Source organism: Molossus molossus, unplaced genomic scaffold (genome assembly GCF_014108415.1).
Source record: "Molossus molossus isolate mMolMol1 unplaced genomic scaffold, mMolMol1.p scaffold_m16_p_21, whole genome shotgun sequence".
NCBI classification, from domain to species: domain Eukaryota; kingdom Metazoa; phylum Chordata; class Mammalia; order Chiroptera; family Molossidae; genus Molossus; species Molossus molossus.
The window spans coordinates 16,302,662-16,322,259 of record NW_023425357.1 but is presented as its reverse complement, the minus strand read 5'-3'; the positions used below and the strand labels follow the sequence as shown (position 1 = coordinate 16,322,259).

The 19,598-nt window shown below is 37.8% G+C and overlaps 1 protein-coding gene across 4 annotated transcripts in view; it reads left to right on the top strand.

The window, feature by feature from the left end:
- The window catches only part of LSM14A (LSM14A mRNA processing body assembly factor), a 50,788-nt gene that overhangs the window by 10,210 nt on the left and 20,980 nt on the right, over nucleotides 1-19,598 (top strand). For all 4 annotated transcript variants that reach the window (XM_036273926.1, XM_036273924.1, XM_036273925.1 and 1 more), the window contains exons 2-3: nucleotides 2,960-3,123; nucleotides 5,927-6,056. In XM_036273926.1, coding sequence (XP_036129819.1) covers nucleotides 2,960-3,123; nucleotides 5,927-6,056 — 294 coding nt within the window. The remainder of the gene's footprint in view (nucleotides 1-2,959; nucleotides 3,124-5,926; nucleotides 6,057-19,598) is intronic.

Sequence of the window (19,598 nt, the reverse complement as noted above, 5' to 3'; positions counted from 1 at the left end):
ACTGAGCTGTTTGGCATTGGAGCGAGGGCTGGAGAGGGGGCTTTCTCTGGGACAGATGTGCTATCAGAGGCCTTTGTTCCTTTGGTGAGCCCTTCCCTGGGGCGGCAGACAGCCACCATATCTGGGACTCCAGCATCCTGGCTCATACTGCTTGCTCCGCCCTGGTGATATTCTGAGGCCCAGCCCCACCCAACTTTCAGGCCCACCCAAGCTGTTGACAGTTGCTTAACCATAGGATTGGCCTGTCTTGGATCCTGCTTCAGGTTTTCCTAAATTCTTTCAAACAAGCAGCATCTGGTCTCAACTAGCCCCATACCTCCCTTTAAGTAATACATAGAAACAAACACAGGGAGGCAGCCAAAATGAGGAGACAAAGAAACAGGTCCCAAATGAAAGAACAGAAAAAATCTCCAGGAAAGAACTAAGCGAAATGGAGATAAGCAACCTAACAGATGCTGAGTTCAGAATACTGCTTATAAAGATGCTCAGTGAACTTGATGAGAACCTCAGCGAACTTAGTGAGGGCCTCAAGAGCATAAAAAAGGACCAGTCAGAAATGAAGGATGCACAGTCAGAAATGAAGGAGGCACTAACTGAAATAAAGAATAATTTACACAGATTCAATAGTAGAGTAGGTAAAGCCAAGAAGCAAACCATCGATTTGGAATATAACGAAGCAAAAAACACCCAATCAGAACAGCAAAAAGAAAAAAGAATCCAAAAAAACGAGGATAGTGTAAGGAGCCTCTGGGACAACTTCAAACATTCGCATCCTGGGGTGCCAAAAGGAGAAGAGAAAGAACAAGAAATCGAAAACCTGTTTGAAACAATAATGGCAGAAAACTTCCCTAACTTGGTGAAGGAAACAGACATACAAGTCCAGGAAGCACAGAGCGTCCCAAACAAGATGAACCCCAAGAGACCCACACCAAGACACATCATCATCAAAATGCAAAAGGTTCAAGACAAAGAGAGAATCATAAAAGCAGCAAGAGAAAAGCAGTTAGTTACCTACAAGGGAGTTTCCATAAGACTCAGCTGATTTCTCAAAAGAAACTGCAGGCTAGAAGGGAGTGGCAAGAAATATTCAGAGTGATGAAAACAAGAACCTACAACCAAGATTACTCTATCCTGCAAAGCTGTCATTTAGAATCGATGGCCATATAAAGAGTTTCCCAGACAAGGAAAAGCTAAAGGAGTTTATCGCCACCAAACCATTATTACATGAAATGCTGAAGGGTCTTCTTGAAGAAAAAGATAAAAATATGAACAAACAAAATGGCAATGAATACATATCGATCGACAATTGAATCTACAAACAAAATGAACAAGCAGAACAGAAACATTCTCATAGATATAGAGAACATTTTGTCGGTTGCCAGATGGGAGGGGGGTTGAAGGAATGGGTGAAAAAGGTGAAGGGATTAAGAAGTACAAATTGGTTGCTAGACTGACAAACCTCAAAGGGAAAGGGGGTTGGAGGGTGGGAAGAAATAAACCAAAGAACTTAAATGCATAAATGCATAACCAGTGGACACAGACAGCAGTGTGGGGAAATGCAGGAGGGGGGACGGGAGTGGGGGGAAAATGAGGAACATCTGTAATACATTCAACAATAAAGATAAAAAATAAAAAAATAAAATAAAGAGAAAGGAAAAATTTTAAAAATAAATAAATAAAATAAAATTATTTTTCCTATTTCTCACTCTAAACATTGTCCTAAACTGTAGGCTTTTCTAGTTTGCAGAATAAGAAAACTAGAATACCTATTAAAGCAATGTGGCAACTTGATGAAATAGTGAAGTAGTATAGAGGACAACCACCCCTAGTTTCAACATTCTAACCTATTATAATTTTGTATATTCTCTTCCATGCTGTATTTGTAAGGGGTGGGTGTAGAGTGTGATTTATTGAGGTGAAATCCATATAATATACAATAACAATGATAAAGTGTATGATTTGTGACATTTAGTATAGATATAATGTTGTGCAACCACCACCTCTCCTTAGTTTCAATTTTTTTTCATCACCTTAGAATACCCCAACCTATTAAGTAATCCCTCCCCTTTGCCTTCTACCCCCAGTAACCGCTAATATTTCTTTCTCTATGGCTTTTCCTATTCTGGATATATTATATCTAAGGGATCATACAATATGCGATATTTTGTGTCTGGCTTCTTTCACTTAGCATAATGCTTTGTAGCTTGATTCGAAGTGTAGTATGTATCAGCATTTCCTTTTTATGAAATTCTGTCATCTTCAGAAAGAGATTGTTTTATTTCTTCCTCTCCAGTTTGGATGCCTATGATTTCTCTTGCCTAATTGTGCTGGCTAGGATTTCTAACACTGTTGAATAGCAGTGGTGAAAGTGGGCATCCTCGTCTTGTTTCTGATCTTAGGGGAAAGCTTTCAGTCGTTCACCATTGAATATGTGGCTGGGCTTCTAGATGGCCTACTGCTCATCAAGATAAATACCCACTTCATTGTTTTCTCTTAGTCCCAAAATTCAGTTTTCCACTTTGGGATTTTATGGATTGGTTAAATCTTCACACACTACCCCCATCCCCCACCCCCATACACACGTGCATGCGCACACACAAAACATCACATAGGTTTCCAGTGTTTTATTTTGCTGAATGAGGGCATTAAAAATAAATCGACAGTGGAAAAAGGAACGTTATAACACTCTCTCCCCACAAGTACCAAAGATATAAAAAAATAAAAATCTAGGAAGAACACAACCTTGTAATACAGTCATTTAAATTGAATACATTTAGCTCTAGGGAAAACCCACTTTATTTTCCTCCTTAAAAAATTATTTAGCTACAGATTAATGAGTACTTTCTCAAGGGTGACATTTAAGAACTGCTGCTTAGTACTTGGAACAGTACACTTATAATACATACTACTTGAATATGATGAGTAGGCACATACTTCATATTCTCTGTTTTCTTACCAGTTCGGTCCTTTGGTACAGAAGACAGACCAACAGATCGTCCAATACCACCTCGAGATGAAGTCTTTGAATACATTATATTCCGGGGAAGTGATATTAAAGACCTCACTGTTTGTGAGCCGCCAAAACCACAGTGTTCTTTGCCTCAGGACCCAGCTATTGTTCAGGTAACTGGTAGTAAATTTGTCTTGGAGTTCAGCTAAACTTGACTTTTGCCCTTCCTGGATTTTCAAGTTTTTGTGTTTTTGTTTTTAATTTTCTCAGTTGAAAGCACCTTACCGTTTTCTAGTTCCCTAGATACCTAAAATACCCGGATAATGTTTTCATCTGGATTTCTCTCTAAATCATAAGGGACCAAAAGTAATAAATAGCTGAGGAGTTTGTTTTTATCATAAAATATTTTCTAATTTTAACAACTGTTAAAATTGCTAACATTTATTTATTTATTAAGGTCTAATTATATGAGAAGCACTATTCAAACCACTGCACATAAAAGTCAATCCTCACACTATCCTCTGAGTTTAGTATTATAGTAATTCTCAGTTTTTACAAGTGAGATTGAGGTAGAGCCACAGCTTGAACAAACCCAGGCAGTCTGGCTCTGGAGTCCAGGATCCATGCCACTATAGTAATTTCTCATGTGGTTCATATTATAAACCAAGGTGGAGATGGCTACTCTTAGGTAATATTATTAGGTTTAATGGGGGGGGGGGGGTTTAAATCAAATGTTATGTTATATAATATACATGCAGTGTTGTGTAAGATAACCCTGACTGGGTGGCTTCATTGCTTGGAGCATTGTCCCATACACCAAAAGGTCAAAGATTCAGTTCCCGGTCGAACAAACCAACCAGTCGATGTTTCTCTCTCATATCAATGTTTCTCTCCCTCCCTTCCTCTCTCTCTAAAATTAAGGGAAAAAAATATCATCAGTTGAAGATTTATTTTTAAAAGATAACTAAACATAAAAAATTTTTGACATACAGACATGTTCAGGTCCCTAAATAAGGTATTAAAAAAGAAGACTAAGTATTCTCAGTAAGAGAAATAAAACAATTGTGTATTTTATTAAAAACAAGCACAGCATATCTAAAAGATTTTAAATTATGGATTAAAGTGGATGTCCATTATAGTACCTGTTCACATTTTAACTGGAAGCATATAGAAACTGTCAGCTCTAACAGCAGGGGAAGCAGGTTCACATAAGAGTATTTTTACTTGAGGGCTGATTAAAAGCTTGCCCTGGCCGGTTTGCTCAGCGGTTAGAGCGTTGGCCTGCAGTCTGGAGAGACCCAGCTTCGGGTGCCGCTAGGGACACATGCCTCCGTCACAGTTTGTCCCTGGCCCTGGTTGGGTCAGGGTGTATGGGAGGCAGCCACTCAATGTCTCCCTTTCACATCGATGTTTCTCTCTCTCTCTCTCTCTCTCTCTCTCTCTCTCTCTGTCTTCCTCTCTCTCCCTCTCACTCTATCTGAACAAAAAATGAAAAAATGTTCTCGGGTAAGGATAAAAAAATAAAATAAAATAAAAGCTCATGGCTCCCTTGGTTTTCCTCCTGAATTCATTTTCTTCTTAATCTTTTTTTTTTGTTGGAAGTCTTTGTTTGGTCATTTGCACTAAAATATGCTTATCCAGCACCTGCCATGTGCCTGGTACTAGCAGTGAACACACAGACTGCCATCAGTGAACTTATATACTTGTAGTTGTTAGTATACTTCATATTTATATTATGAAACATTTTATATTAAGATAAATTAATATATAAACGTTTATATTTATATACATATTAATTATATTTCAGGTTTAGTAAGTTCAGGTTTTAAAATATTTTCTTTATCCTGGCTGTTGTGATTCAGTGGTTGAGCATCAACCCATGCACCAAAAAGTCGCCAGTTCAATTCCTGGTCAGGGCACATGCGCAGATTGCGGGCCAAATCCCCAATTGCGGGGCATGCAGGAGGCAGCCAGTCAATGTTCTCTCATCAATGTTTCTATCTCTCTCTACCTCTCCTTTCTCTCTCTCTAAAATAAATAAAGAAAAAAAAATATTTCCTTTAACTTAATAATAACTATATTTTTAAAAGTAAATTTTTGTGTGGGATAGCTTTTCCATCTCCTATAAATATATTTTTTTAATCCTCACTCGATATTTTTCCATTGATTTTCACATAGAGTGGGAGAGAGAAAAACAACGATGTGAGAGGGACATCAACTGGCTGCCTCCCGTACAACCCCAACCAGGGCTGGGGATGAACCGCAACTGAGGTATATGCCCTTGGCCGGAATCGAACCCATAAATCGTGGGCCGGTGCTCTAACCACTGAGCAAAACCAGCCAAGGCTGTTGTTGTTCTTTTTATTGATTTTAGAGAGGAAGGGAGAGAGACAAATATTGATGTGAGAGAAATAATGATCAGTTGCCTCCCATAAGCACCCTGACCAGGAATCGAACCCACAAACTTTTGGTGTGCAGGATGGTACTAGAGACAACTGAGACACCCAGCCAGGGCCACATGTATCTTTTGATCCCCTGGAAACTTAACTACAATTGTCCCTTGGATTGCACAGGGGAATTGGTTCCAGGACCTCCTATAGATACCAAAATATGTTGTTGCTCAAGTTCTTTATATAAAATGGTGTAGAACAACACATACAGTTAGTCCTCTCCATTTGTTGATTCAGCCAACCAGGGCTATGAGGGCTGATTATATTTATTGAAAAAATTTGCATATAAGCAGACCCTCACAGTTTAAACCTATGTTATTCAAGGGTCAACTATATATACAACTAGTGAAATCAGAATGTTATTCAACTATTCTAATTTTAAATGCGTGTTGTAAGTTGTTAAAATTGCTTTTGTGTCTAGTAGTTATAATTTAATAGTTTTCTTAAAAATGTAAATATCCAAATTTCTTTCCATTATTTGCATGTTGTTTAGAGCCTGAAAAAATAACCCATGCTTTTTCTTCAGTCTTCACTAGGCTCATCTACTTCTTCGTTCCAGTCAGTGGGTTCCTATGGACCTTTTGGCAGGATGTCGACGTACAGCCAGTTCAGTCCAAATTCATTAGTCGGGCAGCAGTTTGGTGCTGTTGGTGTTGGTACGTTTTCTTTTTTTTTTTACCACAAATTTTTAAACATCTTGTTTGGTATTCCTTTTGTAACCTATTATTTTAAATGTTTTATTTAATGTCCTTATTGACTAGTGGTTCTAAAATGGTCATCTTTTGGGCCCTGGCCAAGTAGCTCAGTTGGTTAGAGTATCATATTCATATGCCAAGGTTTCGAGTACCATCAGGGCACATACAAGAATCAACCAATGAATGCATAAATAAGTGGAACAACAAAATCAGTGTTTCACTGTCTACCTCTGTCTCTCTCTTGTCCCTCTCAAATTAATAAATAAAATGGTCATCTTTCAGAATAGTCACTTTTTAAAAATAAAAACCTACTTTATCCAATTATCAAATGTCATTGTTATTTTAAGTTTACATAAGATACATTTATAATAAGTATTTTTCCTATAGAATGGGTTTTTAAAAATTGCAGACCAACTGGATCAATTTTTAGGCCTCCAAATTTTCACATTGGCTGAACTTATGTCTGGTTTTTTTGTTTGTTTGTTTTAGAAATATGACACTAAGGTGAATGTGTAGGAGAGCTGGGCTAATAGCCCTACTTATGATTTGAGGACAACGGCCATTCATTGTGTGCAAAAGCTAGATGTAATCAGATCAATTCAGTGTTCTGTTTTGTTATTTTTATAGCTCTCCATTTTAGCTCTTAAGTACACTTGCATTGTAATTCCCACAGTAGGCTTTTTTTTTTTTTTACTTTATTGATTTTTTAGAGAGAGAGAAAGGGAGAGGGAGAGAGAGATAGAAACATCAATGAGAGAGAACATGGATTGCTGCCTCCTGCATGCCCCCCACTGGGGATATGGCCCACAACTTGGGCATGTGCCCTGACCGGGAATTGAACTGATGACCTCTTAGTGCATGGGTTGACACTCAACCACTGAGCCATACCAGCTGGGCCCCATAGTAGACTTTTAAAATCTCAAACTCTACCCCTTAATCTTTTTTAGTTCCATTGAAATAATCGTTTATCAGTTTACTTTGCTTCACTGAATCTCAAATCCAGTTTCAAGTGTATCTTAGTATGCTAACCAGTTTTGTTAAAATTATTTTTTTTATTTTTATTTTTTTTAATGAAGTTTTAGTTTTTGTTTGTTTGTTTTTTATCCTCACCCAAGGACATTTTTCCATTTTTTATTCAGATAGAGCAGGAGGGAGAGAGAGGAAGAGAGAGAAACATTGATGTGAAAGGGACACATCAAATGGCCACCACCCACACGACCCAACCAGGGACGGGGACAAACTGCAGCCAACGTACATGCCCTTAGTGGGAACCAAACCTGGGTCTCTGTGGACCGCAGGCTGACGCTCTAACCGCTGAGCCAAACTGGCCAGGGCTAAAATTATTTTTTATATTCGTGACTTTTCAGGTATGTAAATGTTTGGCTTATTCACAAAATAAAAGGATAGGGGAAAATGTGAATCCCAAAATTGAATGAATATAAGCTGAAACAACTGGTACTAAGTATATATCAAATTGATAACAACCATACAGGAAAGAAAAAGAATTCAAATAACTTTTATACTCTTGGTAGGATATATTATAAAAATAAATAGAACTATTAAAAAATCTTGGCCCCGACTGGTTTGGATCAATGGTTAGAGCATTGGCCTGTGGACCTAAGAGTCTCGGGTTCAATTCCGGTCAAAGGCACATACCTCAGTTGCGGTTCAGTCCCTGGCCCTGGTCAGAGTCATGTGGGAGGCAACCAGTCCATGTGTGTTTGTCTCTGTCTCCCTCTCTCTCTCCCTCTCTCTTTTCCTCCCCCCTCTTCCCTCCCACTGTATCTGAAGATAAATGGAAAAATATCCTCAGGTGAGGATTAAAAAAAAAAACTCTTGACTTAGGGTTTGTAATTGGTAGTGGTCTTGGTGTTAATTTTGAAACTGTTTTTTATGTATAATGGGATGGGGCTAATTAGTAGTATATTGATGTTGGGAAGTGGTGTGAAGAGGAGAGAGACAAATATGGAATGGGGAAAGTTAAAAAAGAACCCTGTGATGAATGTGAATTGGAGGTATGAGTATGAACTCATTTTTTTAAAACTTTCTTTTTTTTTTTTTCTTTATTGATTTTAGAGAGATAGGAAGGGAGAGAGAGAAAGAGGTAGAAACATCTTACTGAAAACACAGATTCTAATTGTGAAGAAATGTACCACATATATCCAGAAGTCCCCCTACAATGTTCTTTATATCAACTTTTTACAAAAACTCAGATCCAATTACATATTTGGATGCTATATTTCTTTAGTCTCCCCAAGTCTCTGTATTTCACAACATTGAATTCTTTGAAGAGTTTGGACTTCTGGATATATGTGGTACATTTCTTCACAATTAGAATCTGCGTTTTCAATAAGAACACCACAGAAGTCAAGTTGTGTAACCCCTCCCTCTCTCCCTATATCATCACATCAGGAGACATACAATTATTTAACTATGACAATGCCACTCCACAAATTATCCTACTAATATGAAAATCAAACAAAAAGAATCTGCCACTGCAAAAATTACCCTACCAACATGGGAAACACTCTGCCTTTTGTGATACCCAAAGAACACCAAACCAGTAAACCCCAATAATATTAAAAATTAGATAAAAGCATTCATAAGGCCCTGGCCACTTTGGCTCAGTGGTTAGAGCATCGCCTGCGCACCAGAGAGTCCCAGGTTTGGTTCCCGCTAAGGGCACGTACCTCGGTTGCAGTTCTCTCCCGCCCGGTTGGGGTCGTGTGAGTGGCAGCCAGTCGATGTGTCTCTCTCACATCAATGTTTCTTTCTCTCTCACTCTTCCTCCCTCTTTCCCCCCTGTTCTATCTGAAGATAAATGCAAAAATGTCCTCTGGTGAGGATTTTTTTTTAAAAAGGCATTTATAAGGAACATGTATTTCACCACCACAAAAAACTTTGATTAGAGGGGCAAGCTCTAAAGAATGGCAGAGCAGTATTTACTACGTAGACACTACGTGCTAGACCTTGTTCAAATGCTTTATACATAATAAGTCATGCAAACTTCACCATGATATAGGCATTGAGTACAATAACCCCAAAGTTAGCCAACTATTTGATTTAGTGAAAGGAGTTTAAAATAATAATATAATCTGCAATTGTCTCTTATTGAGTAGGGTTCTAACAGTTACAGCTAACACAGAGTATACCCAGATTTAACATTGCTCTTACTATTTGAATAGGTTTGGGCAGTACATTAACCAAAGTTACGTTATTTCACCCATCCAAGAACTGGTCTAAAAGGAATTAAATATTTCCAGTTTTTAATTTTGAAAAAATGTGAAACCTATGTCAAAATTGAAAGTGTACTTGAATATTGATATATTCCTTACCTAGATTTACCAAGTGCTACCATCTTGCCAGGCCTGTTTTATTTCTTCATTTCTTTATATCATGATATACACACTTCTCTTTTGCCAAGATAGGGTACAATCCCCCTTAAATACTTTAAAACTATTGCTAAAAAAGACATTCTCCTATATGGTTAACCACAAAACCATGACCACATGTTAAAAAAACAATAACACCACCCATGTTGGTAGGGTGATTTTTGCAGTGGCAGGTTCTTTTTAGATTGTTTGATTTTCATATTAGTAGGATAATTTGTGGAGTGGCTAATTAGAGAATATATAGTCAAAAGTTGTTAATGAGGAGAAAAACTAGCATTAAAGTGACAGATGTTTTATAGAAAAGGAATTAACTCAACTATAGTCAGTGTTGGCACAAATTAAGCCATATTTTAAACTATGTCTCTTCTCGATTTTTTTTTTTTTTTTTTTAATAATCCTCACCCAGAGGATACTTTTACATTATCTTCAGAGTGGGAGGGAGGAGGGGAGAGAGAGAGAGAAACATTGATGTAAGAGAGACACATTGATTGGTTGCCACCCGCATGACCCCGACCGAGGCCAGGGACGAACCACAACCAAAGCACGTGCCCTTGGCCAGAATCGAACCTGCGACTCTGTGGTCTGCAGGCTGATGCACTAACTGCTGAGCTAAACCGACCAGGGCTTGTTTTCAATTTTTTAAAAAAAATCTTTACCCGATAACAAGAGACAAAGATGGACATTATATGATAAAAGGGACACTATATCAAGAAAACATAACAATTCTTAATATATATGCACCCTATCAAGGAGCACCAAAATATATAAAGCCAAGTACTCACAGAACTAAAGGGAGAAACAGCTCAAAATACAGTCATAACTGGAGACCTTAATACTCGATTGACAGCTCTAGATAGATCTTCCAAACACAAAATAAAGAAATAATCAGCCTTAGTCCAGCCAGTGTGGCTCAGTGGACTGAGCATCGTCCCATGGACTGAGAGGTCCCAGTTTGATTCCTGGTCAGAGCACATGCCTGGGTGGCAGGCTCAATCCCCAGTAGGGGGCGTGCAGGAGGCAGCCAATCGATGTTTCTCTTTCACATCAATGTTTTTCTCTCTCTCGGTTTGGCTCAGCGGTTAGAGTGTCCGCCTGTGGTCCAGAGAGACCCAGGTCCGGTTCCCGCTAAGGGTGCATACCTCAGTTGCAGTTTGTCCCCGGCCCTGGTTGGTCGTGCGGGTGGCAGCCACTCGATGTGTCCCTTTCACATCAATGTTTCTTTCTCTCCCACTTTATCTGAACAAAAAATGGAAAAATGTCCTCGGGAGAGGATTAAAAAAAAATTAAAGATCAGTGAAAACATTTTTTAAACAAAGAAAAATAAATATCAGCCTTAAATGACACTGGACCAAATGGATATGATTGACATTTACAGAGCCTTTCATCCCAGAACATCAGATTATACATTCTTCTCCAGTGCACAAGGAACATTCTCAAAGATAGACCATATGTTTGTTTAGTAACAAAACTAGCCTTAACAAATTAAAGAAGATTGAAATTATACCAAGCATATTCTCTGACTACAGTGCCTTGAAATTAGCAATCAACTGTAAAAAGGAAGTAAATACAAATAGCCCGGCTGGTGTGGCTCAATGATTGAGCGTCAGCCCATGCACTAAGATGTCACCAGTTTGATTTCTGGTCGAGGCACATGCCCAGGTTGTGGTCCCAATCCCCAGTGGGGTGCATGCAGGAGGTGGCCATTCAATGTTTTCTCTCATCGATGTTTCCATCTCTCCCTCCTTCTCTAAAATCAATAAAGAAAAAAAATTTTTTTGTATGACTGGGTCAAAGAAGAAATAAGATCAAAGGAAATATGGAGGCAATACAACATATATACAAGATATGTAGAATAACAGTATAACATATCAAAAAGTCTGGGATACAGTGAAAGCAGTAATAAGAGAGAAGTTTATAGCATAACATGCCTATCTCAAGAAATGAGAAATCCCAAGTAAACAACTTAACAGTACATCTTAAAGTATTAGAAAAAGAACAAAAGCAACCCAAAGTCAGCAGAAGAAAGGAAATAATAAAAATTAGAGCAAAATTTAATAAAATGGAGAACAAAGAAACTATATAAAAAATTAATATAACATCCCTGGCCGGTTTTGCTCAGTGGTTAGAGCGTCGGCCTGCGGTCCTGAGAGACCCGGGTTCGGTTCCCGCTAAGGGCACGTACCTCGGTTGCAGTTTGTCCCCGGCCCTGGTCGGTTGTGCGGGTGGCAGCCACTTGATGTGTCCCTTTCACATCGATGTTTTTTTCTCTCTCTCTCTCTGTTCCTCTCTCTCCCTCCCACTCTACCTGAACAAAGAATGGAAAAGTCCTCGGGTGAGGATAAAAAATAAAAAAAAATTAATATAACAAAGAGCTAGTTCTTTGAAAAGATTAATAAAATTGACAACCCCTTGGCTAGGAAGAAAGAGAAAAGACCCATATATACAAAATCAGAAATGAATAAGAAGTCACCACAGATATCACAGATACACAAAGAATCATACTAGAATATTATGAAAGCCTATATGCCAACAAATTCAGTATCTTAGAAGAAATGGATAAGTTCCTAGAAATATGTATGTAACCTTCCTAGACTAAATCATGAAGAATTGGAAAATCTAAATAGACCAATCAGCAGTGAGGAAATTGAAACAAACATCAAAAACCTCTCAAAAAAGAAAAATCCAAGATCAGGTGGCTACACCAGTGAATTCTGCCAAACATTCCAAGAAGATTTATAAACTGTCCAAAAAAAACTCTTACAAAAATTGAAGAAGAGGTAATACTTCCTAACATATTTTATGAGGCCAACATAACCCTGATACCAAAACCTGTCAGGGATAGCACAGAACTAACTACAGACTGTTATCGCTGATGAATATAGATGCAAAAGTCCTAAACAAAATACTAGCAAATGAAATACAACAATACATGAAAAAAAATAATACATCACAATCAAGGGGGGTTCATTCCCGGGGCACAAGGATGATTCAGCATAGTAAAGCACAATGTAATATACCACATTAACAAAAGAAAGGATAAAAATCAAATGATCTTATCAATAGATGCAAAAAAAAAAAAAGCATTTAATAAGATACATCATCTATTTATCATTAAAACACTTAATAAAATAGAAGGAAAGTACCTCTACATAATAAAGGCCATATTTGACAAACTCTCGGCCAATATTACACTGGCAAAAAAATGAAAGCTTTTCCTCTAAAATCAGGAACTAGATAAGGATGCTTACTCTCACCACTCATATCCAACATAGTTCTGGAAGTTCTAGCCAGAGCAATAAGTCAAGAGAAAGAAAAGGCATCCAAATCAGAAAGGAAGAAGTAAAAGTGTCACTGTTTGCAGACAGCATGATTCTGTGCATAGGAAACCCTAAATACGCAACCATAAAACTATTAGAAACAATAAACAAATACAGTAAATTTGCAGAATACAAAATCATTGTTCAAAAATCCACTGCTTCCCTGTATACAAAACAAAACTTCAGAAAAAGAAATGAAAAAAATAAATTCCATTTCAGTTGCAACCAAAAGAATAAAATACCTAGGAATAAACTTAATAAAGGACGTGAGAGACCTATATACTTAAAATTACAAAGCATTACTAAAAAATTGAAAAAGACAAAACAAAACTGGAAAAAAATATCTTGTGTTCATGGATTGAAAGAATCAACATAGTTAAAATGGTCATATTCCCCAAAGCAATATACAGATCTAATGCAATCCCCATCAAAATCCCAGGGTCATTTTTTAAAGAAATAGAACAAAATTGAAATTTGTATGGAACCACAAAAGTCCCCGAATAGCCAAAGCAATCTGAGGAAAAAAATAAAGCCAGAGATATCACACTACATGACTTCAGGTTATACTGTAGAGCTACGATAATAAAAACAACATGGTATTGCAGAAAAATAGACACACAGATCAGTGGAACAGAATTGAGAGCCCAGATATAAAACCACATGTATATGGGCAGATAATTTTCAACAAGCCAGAAATACACAATGGAATAAAAAAATCCTCTTCAATAAATGGTGCTGGGAAAATGAAAAGTTACATGCAAAAGAATGAAACTAGATTATAGTTTGTCCCCATGTACAAAAATTAATTCAGAATGAATAAAAAACCTTAAATATAAGATCTGAAACAATAAATTACATAGAAGAAAACAGCTACTAAACTTAGATTCTTGGTTGTAGAGAACATTTTACGAACTTGACCCCAAAGGCAAGGGAAGTAAAGGCAAAAATAAATTAATAGAACTATATCAAACTAAAGCTTCTGCACAGCAAAAGAAACCACCAACAAAACAAAGAGGCAGCTGATCAAATGGGAGATGATATTTGCAAGCAGGAGCTCTGACAAAGGTTTAATATCCAGAATATATAAAGAACCATAAAAATCAGAACCAGACAAACAACTCAATTGAAAAATGGGCAAAGGCCCAGCCGATGTGGCTCAGTGGATTGAGCATCCTCCCATGGTTCAATTCCCAGCATATGCCTGGATTTGGGGCTCGATCCCCAGTAGGGGGTGTGCAGGAGGCAACCAATTGATTTTTCTCTCTCATATCGATGTATCTCTCTCTCCCTTTCTCTCTAAACAAACAAACAAAAAAAACAACTTTTTTTAAAAAATGGGCAGAGGACCTGAACAGACACCTCCCAAGAAGACATACAGACAAGATATATGAAAAGATGTTCAACCTCACTGGCAATTAGGGAAATGCAAATCAAAACTATAATGAGATACCACCTCACACCAGCTAGAAGGGCTGTTATCAAGACAAGTAATAACAAGTGATGGAGACTTTGTGGGAAAAAGGGAACCCTCATTCATTGCTGGTGGGAATGTAAACTGGTATAACCACTTTGGAAAACAGTATGGCAACTCCTCAAAAATTAAGACTAGAATTGCCTTATGAGTCAGCATTCCCTCTCCTGGGCATCTACTGGAAAAACTCAACATGTATTTACAAAACTTTATGCACCCCTATGTTCATTGCAGCATTATTCACAGGGGCCTAGACATGGAGACAAAGTGCCCTTCAGTAGAAGATGGGGTACTTTTACACAATGGAATACTACTCAGCCATTAGAATAGACAGTATATTGCCATTTGTGACAATAGTATGAGTGGAGCTTAAGCATTGCTTCTGAGGAAAAATTTCATACCTTTAAGTATATATATTAGAAAACAAGAATGTTTTAAAATCAGTGTTCTAAACTGCCAACTTAAAAAAGAAAATTTAGCCCAAAGGTAACAGAAGGAAGAAAAAATTTTAAAGCAGAAAACAAAACAGAAACAAGCCAAAATACATAAACTTCAACAAAGTTATTGGTTCTTTGAAAATTTTTATTAAATTGATAAGCCCTAATCAAGACTGATCGGGGGGGGGGGGGGAGACTGATCAAGCTAAAAAGGAAGATCCAAATCACCAATATTAGTTGGTTTGGCATGTCGTTCTGTATAACAAAGAGTTGCGGGTTCAATCCCCAGCCGGGGCGCATTCGGGAGGTGGCTGATTGATGTTTCTGAAAATGATGCTTCCCTCTCTCTCTTCCTTCCTCCCACCCACTCTTTCCCTTCTCTCTAAAAAAGTCAGTAAATATATCCTTGGATGAGGATTAAAAAAAAAAGGAAATGTGGACATTACTATAGATCCTAAAAGAATATGAAAATATTGTGATAATGTCAATAAATTTGACATCCTAGGTGAAATAGACAAATTCTTTGAAAAATACAACTTTCCTAATCTAACACAACAGGAAATAAAATCTCAATATCCCAGTTAGCTGTTGAAGTTGAAATTAAAATTCTTTCACAAAGAAAATTCTAAACTATTTGATAAATTCTACCACGTAAGGAAGAAATCATTTTATCAGTCTTACACAAACTCTCTGAGAGAACAGATGAAGAGGAATACTTCCTAACCAAGTAACTGAGGCGATCTGATGATGTCATTACAAGAAAAGAAAATTATAGCTCACTATCTCCCACAGACACATGTAAAAGTTCTTAACACAATATTAGCAACGAAAACCAGCAGTCTGTAAAAAGAATAGTACATAATGACAAAGTCAAGTTTATCTCAGGAATGCAATGATGCTTACATTTGAAAATCATCAGTACATTAACAGAATAAAGGAGAAAAACTGCAATCCTAATGGATAGAACAGACATTTGATAAGATTTTAACACCCGTTTATCAACTAAGGAATGGAAGGGAATATCCTAAATTTGATCAGTGAAATGAAAAGCTTAAATAATGGTGAAATAATGAATGCATTCCCCTTGAGGTAAGGAATAAAAAGCAAAGGCAAAATTGTTTCAACGTTTTATTTAATGTTATAGAGGTCCTCATCAATTAAATAAGGCAAGAAGAATAAAAGATTTAAAGAATGAAAAGGAAGAACTAAAAAATGTCTTTATTTGAAGTTGACATGATTGTGTACATAGAAAATGCAAAGGAATATACAAACCACTAAAATTAATAAGTGAATTTAGTATGGTAAGAAAATAAGTGGTAAATTGCAAAAATCAACTGTAGCCCCATGGACATGGACAATAGAGTATTGAAGGCCAAGGAAGGAAGAGAGGGGCAAAGGGGAACATCTGCATGGCCTGTGGATCAAATCCAGCCAGCCTCCTGTTTTTGTAAATAACGTTTTGTTGAAACATAGCCACTCTTGTTTATTACCTGTAGTTTATGTCTGCTTTTACACTACAAGGGCAGAGTTAGTTGAGTATTTATAACATCATATGGCCTGAAAAGCCTAAAATAATCATATTAACTATCTAGCTGCTTACAGATAAAGTTTAATGGCACCTGATCTAGAATAGGTTATTGGGAAATTAAATGTAATATGCAACACAGCTTACAATAGCTTCAGTAATATCGGACACCAGGAATGAATATAACAAAAGACATTTTAAACCTCTACAACGGTGTTTCTCAGTTGAGGGGAATGAATTTCACCTTCCTTCCCCAGGGGACATTTGGAGGCTACTATTAGTATCTAGTGGGTAGAATCCAGGGATAATACTTAATATCCTACAATGCATAGGACAACCCCTCACAACAGAATTATCTGGCCCAAAATGTCAATAGTGCTTAAGTTAGCAGTGCTGTACAGTGAAAATCACAAAGCACTGCTGAGAGAAATGAAAGATCTAAATCAGTGAAGTTAATCCATCCTTATGGGTTGGAAAATTCACTATTTTCAAGATATTTTCCCCAAAATTGATTTACAGATTGAGCATAACCCTGATCAAAATCCCATCGGACATTTTTAAAATAGCCATCGATATGCAGATTTTAATATTTATATGGAAATACAAAGCCTAGAATAACCAAAACAATCTTGAAGAAAGTTGGAGATTTTTACTCAATTTCAAGACTTACTATAAAGTTGTAGTAATCAGAACAGTGAATTATTGACACAGATACATTAGGAGTAAAGAATAAAGAGTACAGCCCGATCAGTGTGACTCAGTACATTGTCCCATGGACTGAGGTCCCAGTTCAATTCCTGGTCAGGGTACATGCCCAGGTTTTAGTCTCGATCCCCAGTAGGGGGCATGCAGGAGGCAGCCCATCGATGTATCTCTCTAACATGTATGTTTCTACCTTTCTCCCTTCCTCTCTCTAAAAAATCAATAAAAACATATTTTTTTAAAAAGAATAAAGTACAGAAATAGACCCACCTAAATACTGATTTAAAATAAAGATGCCAGGCCCTGGCCAATTGAGCCCAGCGGTTAGAGTGTCAGACCGCGGACCAGAGAGTCCTGGGTTCGGTTCCCACTAAGGGCACATACCTGGTTGCAGTTTGTCCCCAGCCCCAGTTGGGGTCGTGTGGTTGGCAGCCAGTCGATGTGTCTCTTGCATTGATCTTTCTCTCTCTCTCTCTTCCCCCCTCTCTCCCTCCCACTCTATCTGAAGATAAATGCAAAAATGTCCTCAGGTGAGGATAAAAAAATAAAATAAAGATGCCAGGCCCTGGCCAGTGTGGCTCAGTTGATTGGGAGTCGTCCAGTGCACCAGAAGGTTGCCAGTTCAGTTCCTGGTCAGGACTTGTGCTGGGTTTGCCTACTGGATCCCCCAGTAGGGGGCATGCGGGAGGCAGCCCATCTATGTTCCACTCTGTGTTTCTCTTTCCCTCTTCCTCTAAAAATCAGTGATATTAAATAAGATGCTAGTGCAATACAATGGAAAGGGGGATATCTTTTTTTTTTTTTTTTAATTGATTTGCAAGAGAGACAGACATCAATTTGTTCTACTTATTTTTTTGGTTTGTTTTTTATCTTTACCCGAGGACATTGGGAGGGAATAGATAGAGAAACGTTGATGCAATAGAGATCAATACGTCGAGTGATTGCCACCCACATGACCCCAACCAGGGCCGGGGACAAACTACAACCGAGGTATGTGCCCTTAGCTGGAACTAAACCCGAGCCTCTCTGGTCTGCAGCCGACACTCTAACCACGGAGCAAAACTGGCCAGGGCGATTTGTTCTACTTATTTATGCATTGATTGGTTGCTGCTTGTATATGTCCTGACAGATTGTGAACCCACAACCTTGGTGTATTGGGACAGTGCTCTAACTGAGCTAGCTGTCCAGGCCCTGGAGAGGGGGATATCTTTCACAAATGTTGTTGCAGCAGCTAGATACCTATTTGAGAAAAAACTACCCTGACTCTTGCCTCACACTATACATAAAAAGTAATTTGAGATAAATTAATAGCAGAATTGGGGGAAGGGACAGGGGTGTGGTAGACCAGGAACTTAGAGATGTTGGATATAGAAGAGTATGCTAACCATAGAGTAAGCAGTGGGGGTTGAGTCAGGTGAGGAAACAGAGAACAGCATGGAGATAAGAATATATATCATCAGAGTGGCTTATGTCTTGATCATTGCCCAGAAGCACTAAGAATAATGGGATGGATTCAGCTTCCCACAGAATTATTGAGAGCACTGTCCCAACATTTCTGGAGATGTTATAGGAAGGTTATGTTAGGCCTCTTGTGAGCTAGCCGGGGCTGTAGCCTGACTGGATCACACCTCTAAGAATCCCATTAGTTCTCATCTGACATGCTGTGCTAAGCTCTGATGCCGCATTTTAGAATGGATATGAACAGCTGGAATTCATTAAATTAGGAGACAAAGGGTGGGGGATAAATATCATGTGATGGTGAAGAATGGTTGAAGGAACTGGAGTTGCTTAACTTAGAAATGAGAATATTGTGACGGGCATGATCATAGTCTTCAAGTATTTTAAGAGTAGAGGGACACACTTCTGTGGAGTAGACTAGTGAAAAGTGGTGAGAGAAGGGGTATGTAGATAAGGAGAGAACCATATAAACCGAGGTATATTAATAGTTTGAACTTTTATCTTTAGGACAGTGGAACTTTTATCTATCAGCATTGTAGAAATGTGATTATATTTGTATTTCATAAAAGATTATTCTGATTACCATCTTTAGATTGGATTTAGGGGTGGGAGAAGAACTATGGAAAACCTACATAGATTAAATAGTAAATAAAGAGAGCACAGCATATGAAAAGTGAGTGATCCATAAGTACTGTAGAAACTTAAGGAAGAAAGAAGATTCACATAACATAGCATTGCAAAGAATTGGGCCCTTTCTAGGGATTTTTACTTACATTACAAAACTTTTGTGGTTGCTTTAGGCAGAATGCAGCCCCACAGTGCCATCCTGAGTTACAAACATTGAAATGGACTGGTGTCCATTGTCTGTTGCCTTGGAAGTGCTAGGAAAGTACTTCATAGACCTGTCTGCTGATTTGGCTATTTGTGCAGATACTTGATATGAAAATAATCGAACCTTACTGATGGTGTAGAATGTAGCATTTCTGCTACTTTTCTATTTAATATGGGTCCCTGCTGTCCCATCTGCATAACTGCTTAGGACAGTATTGTAAATGTTAGAAAAAATTTTGCATCTAGGATGCTGGATTATATATTGGCTTGCTTTTTTATCCTATACCTATTGTCAGATTGCTCAAAACTAATTTTTGATACACTTTCATTAATTTCCAGGGTTATTAATTTATGTAAGTTATACAGGAGA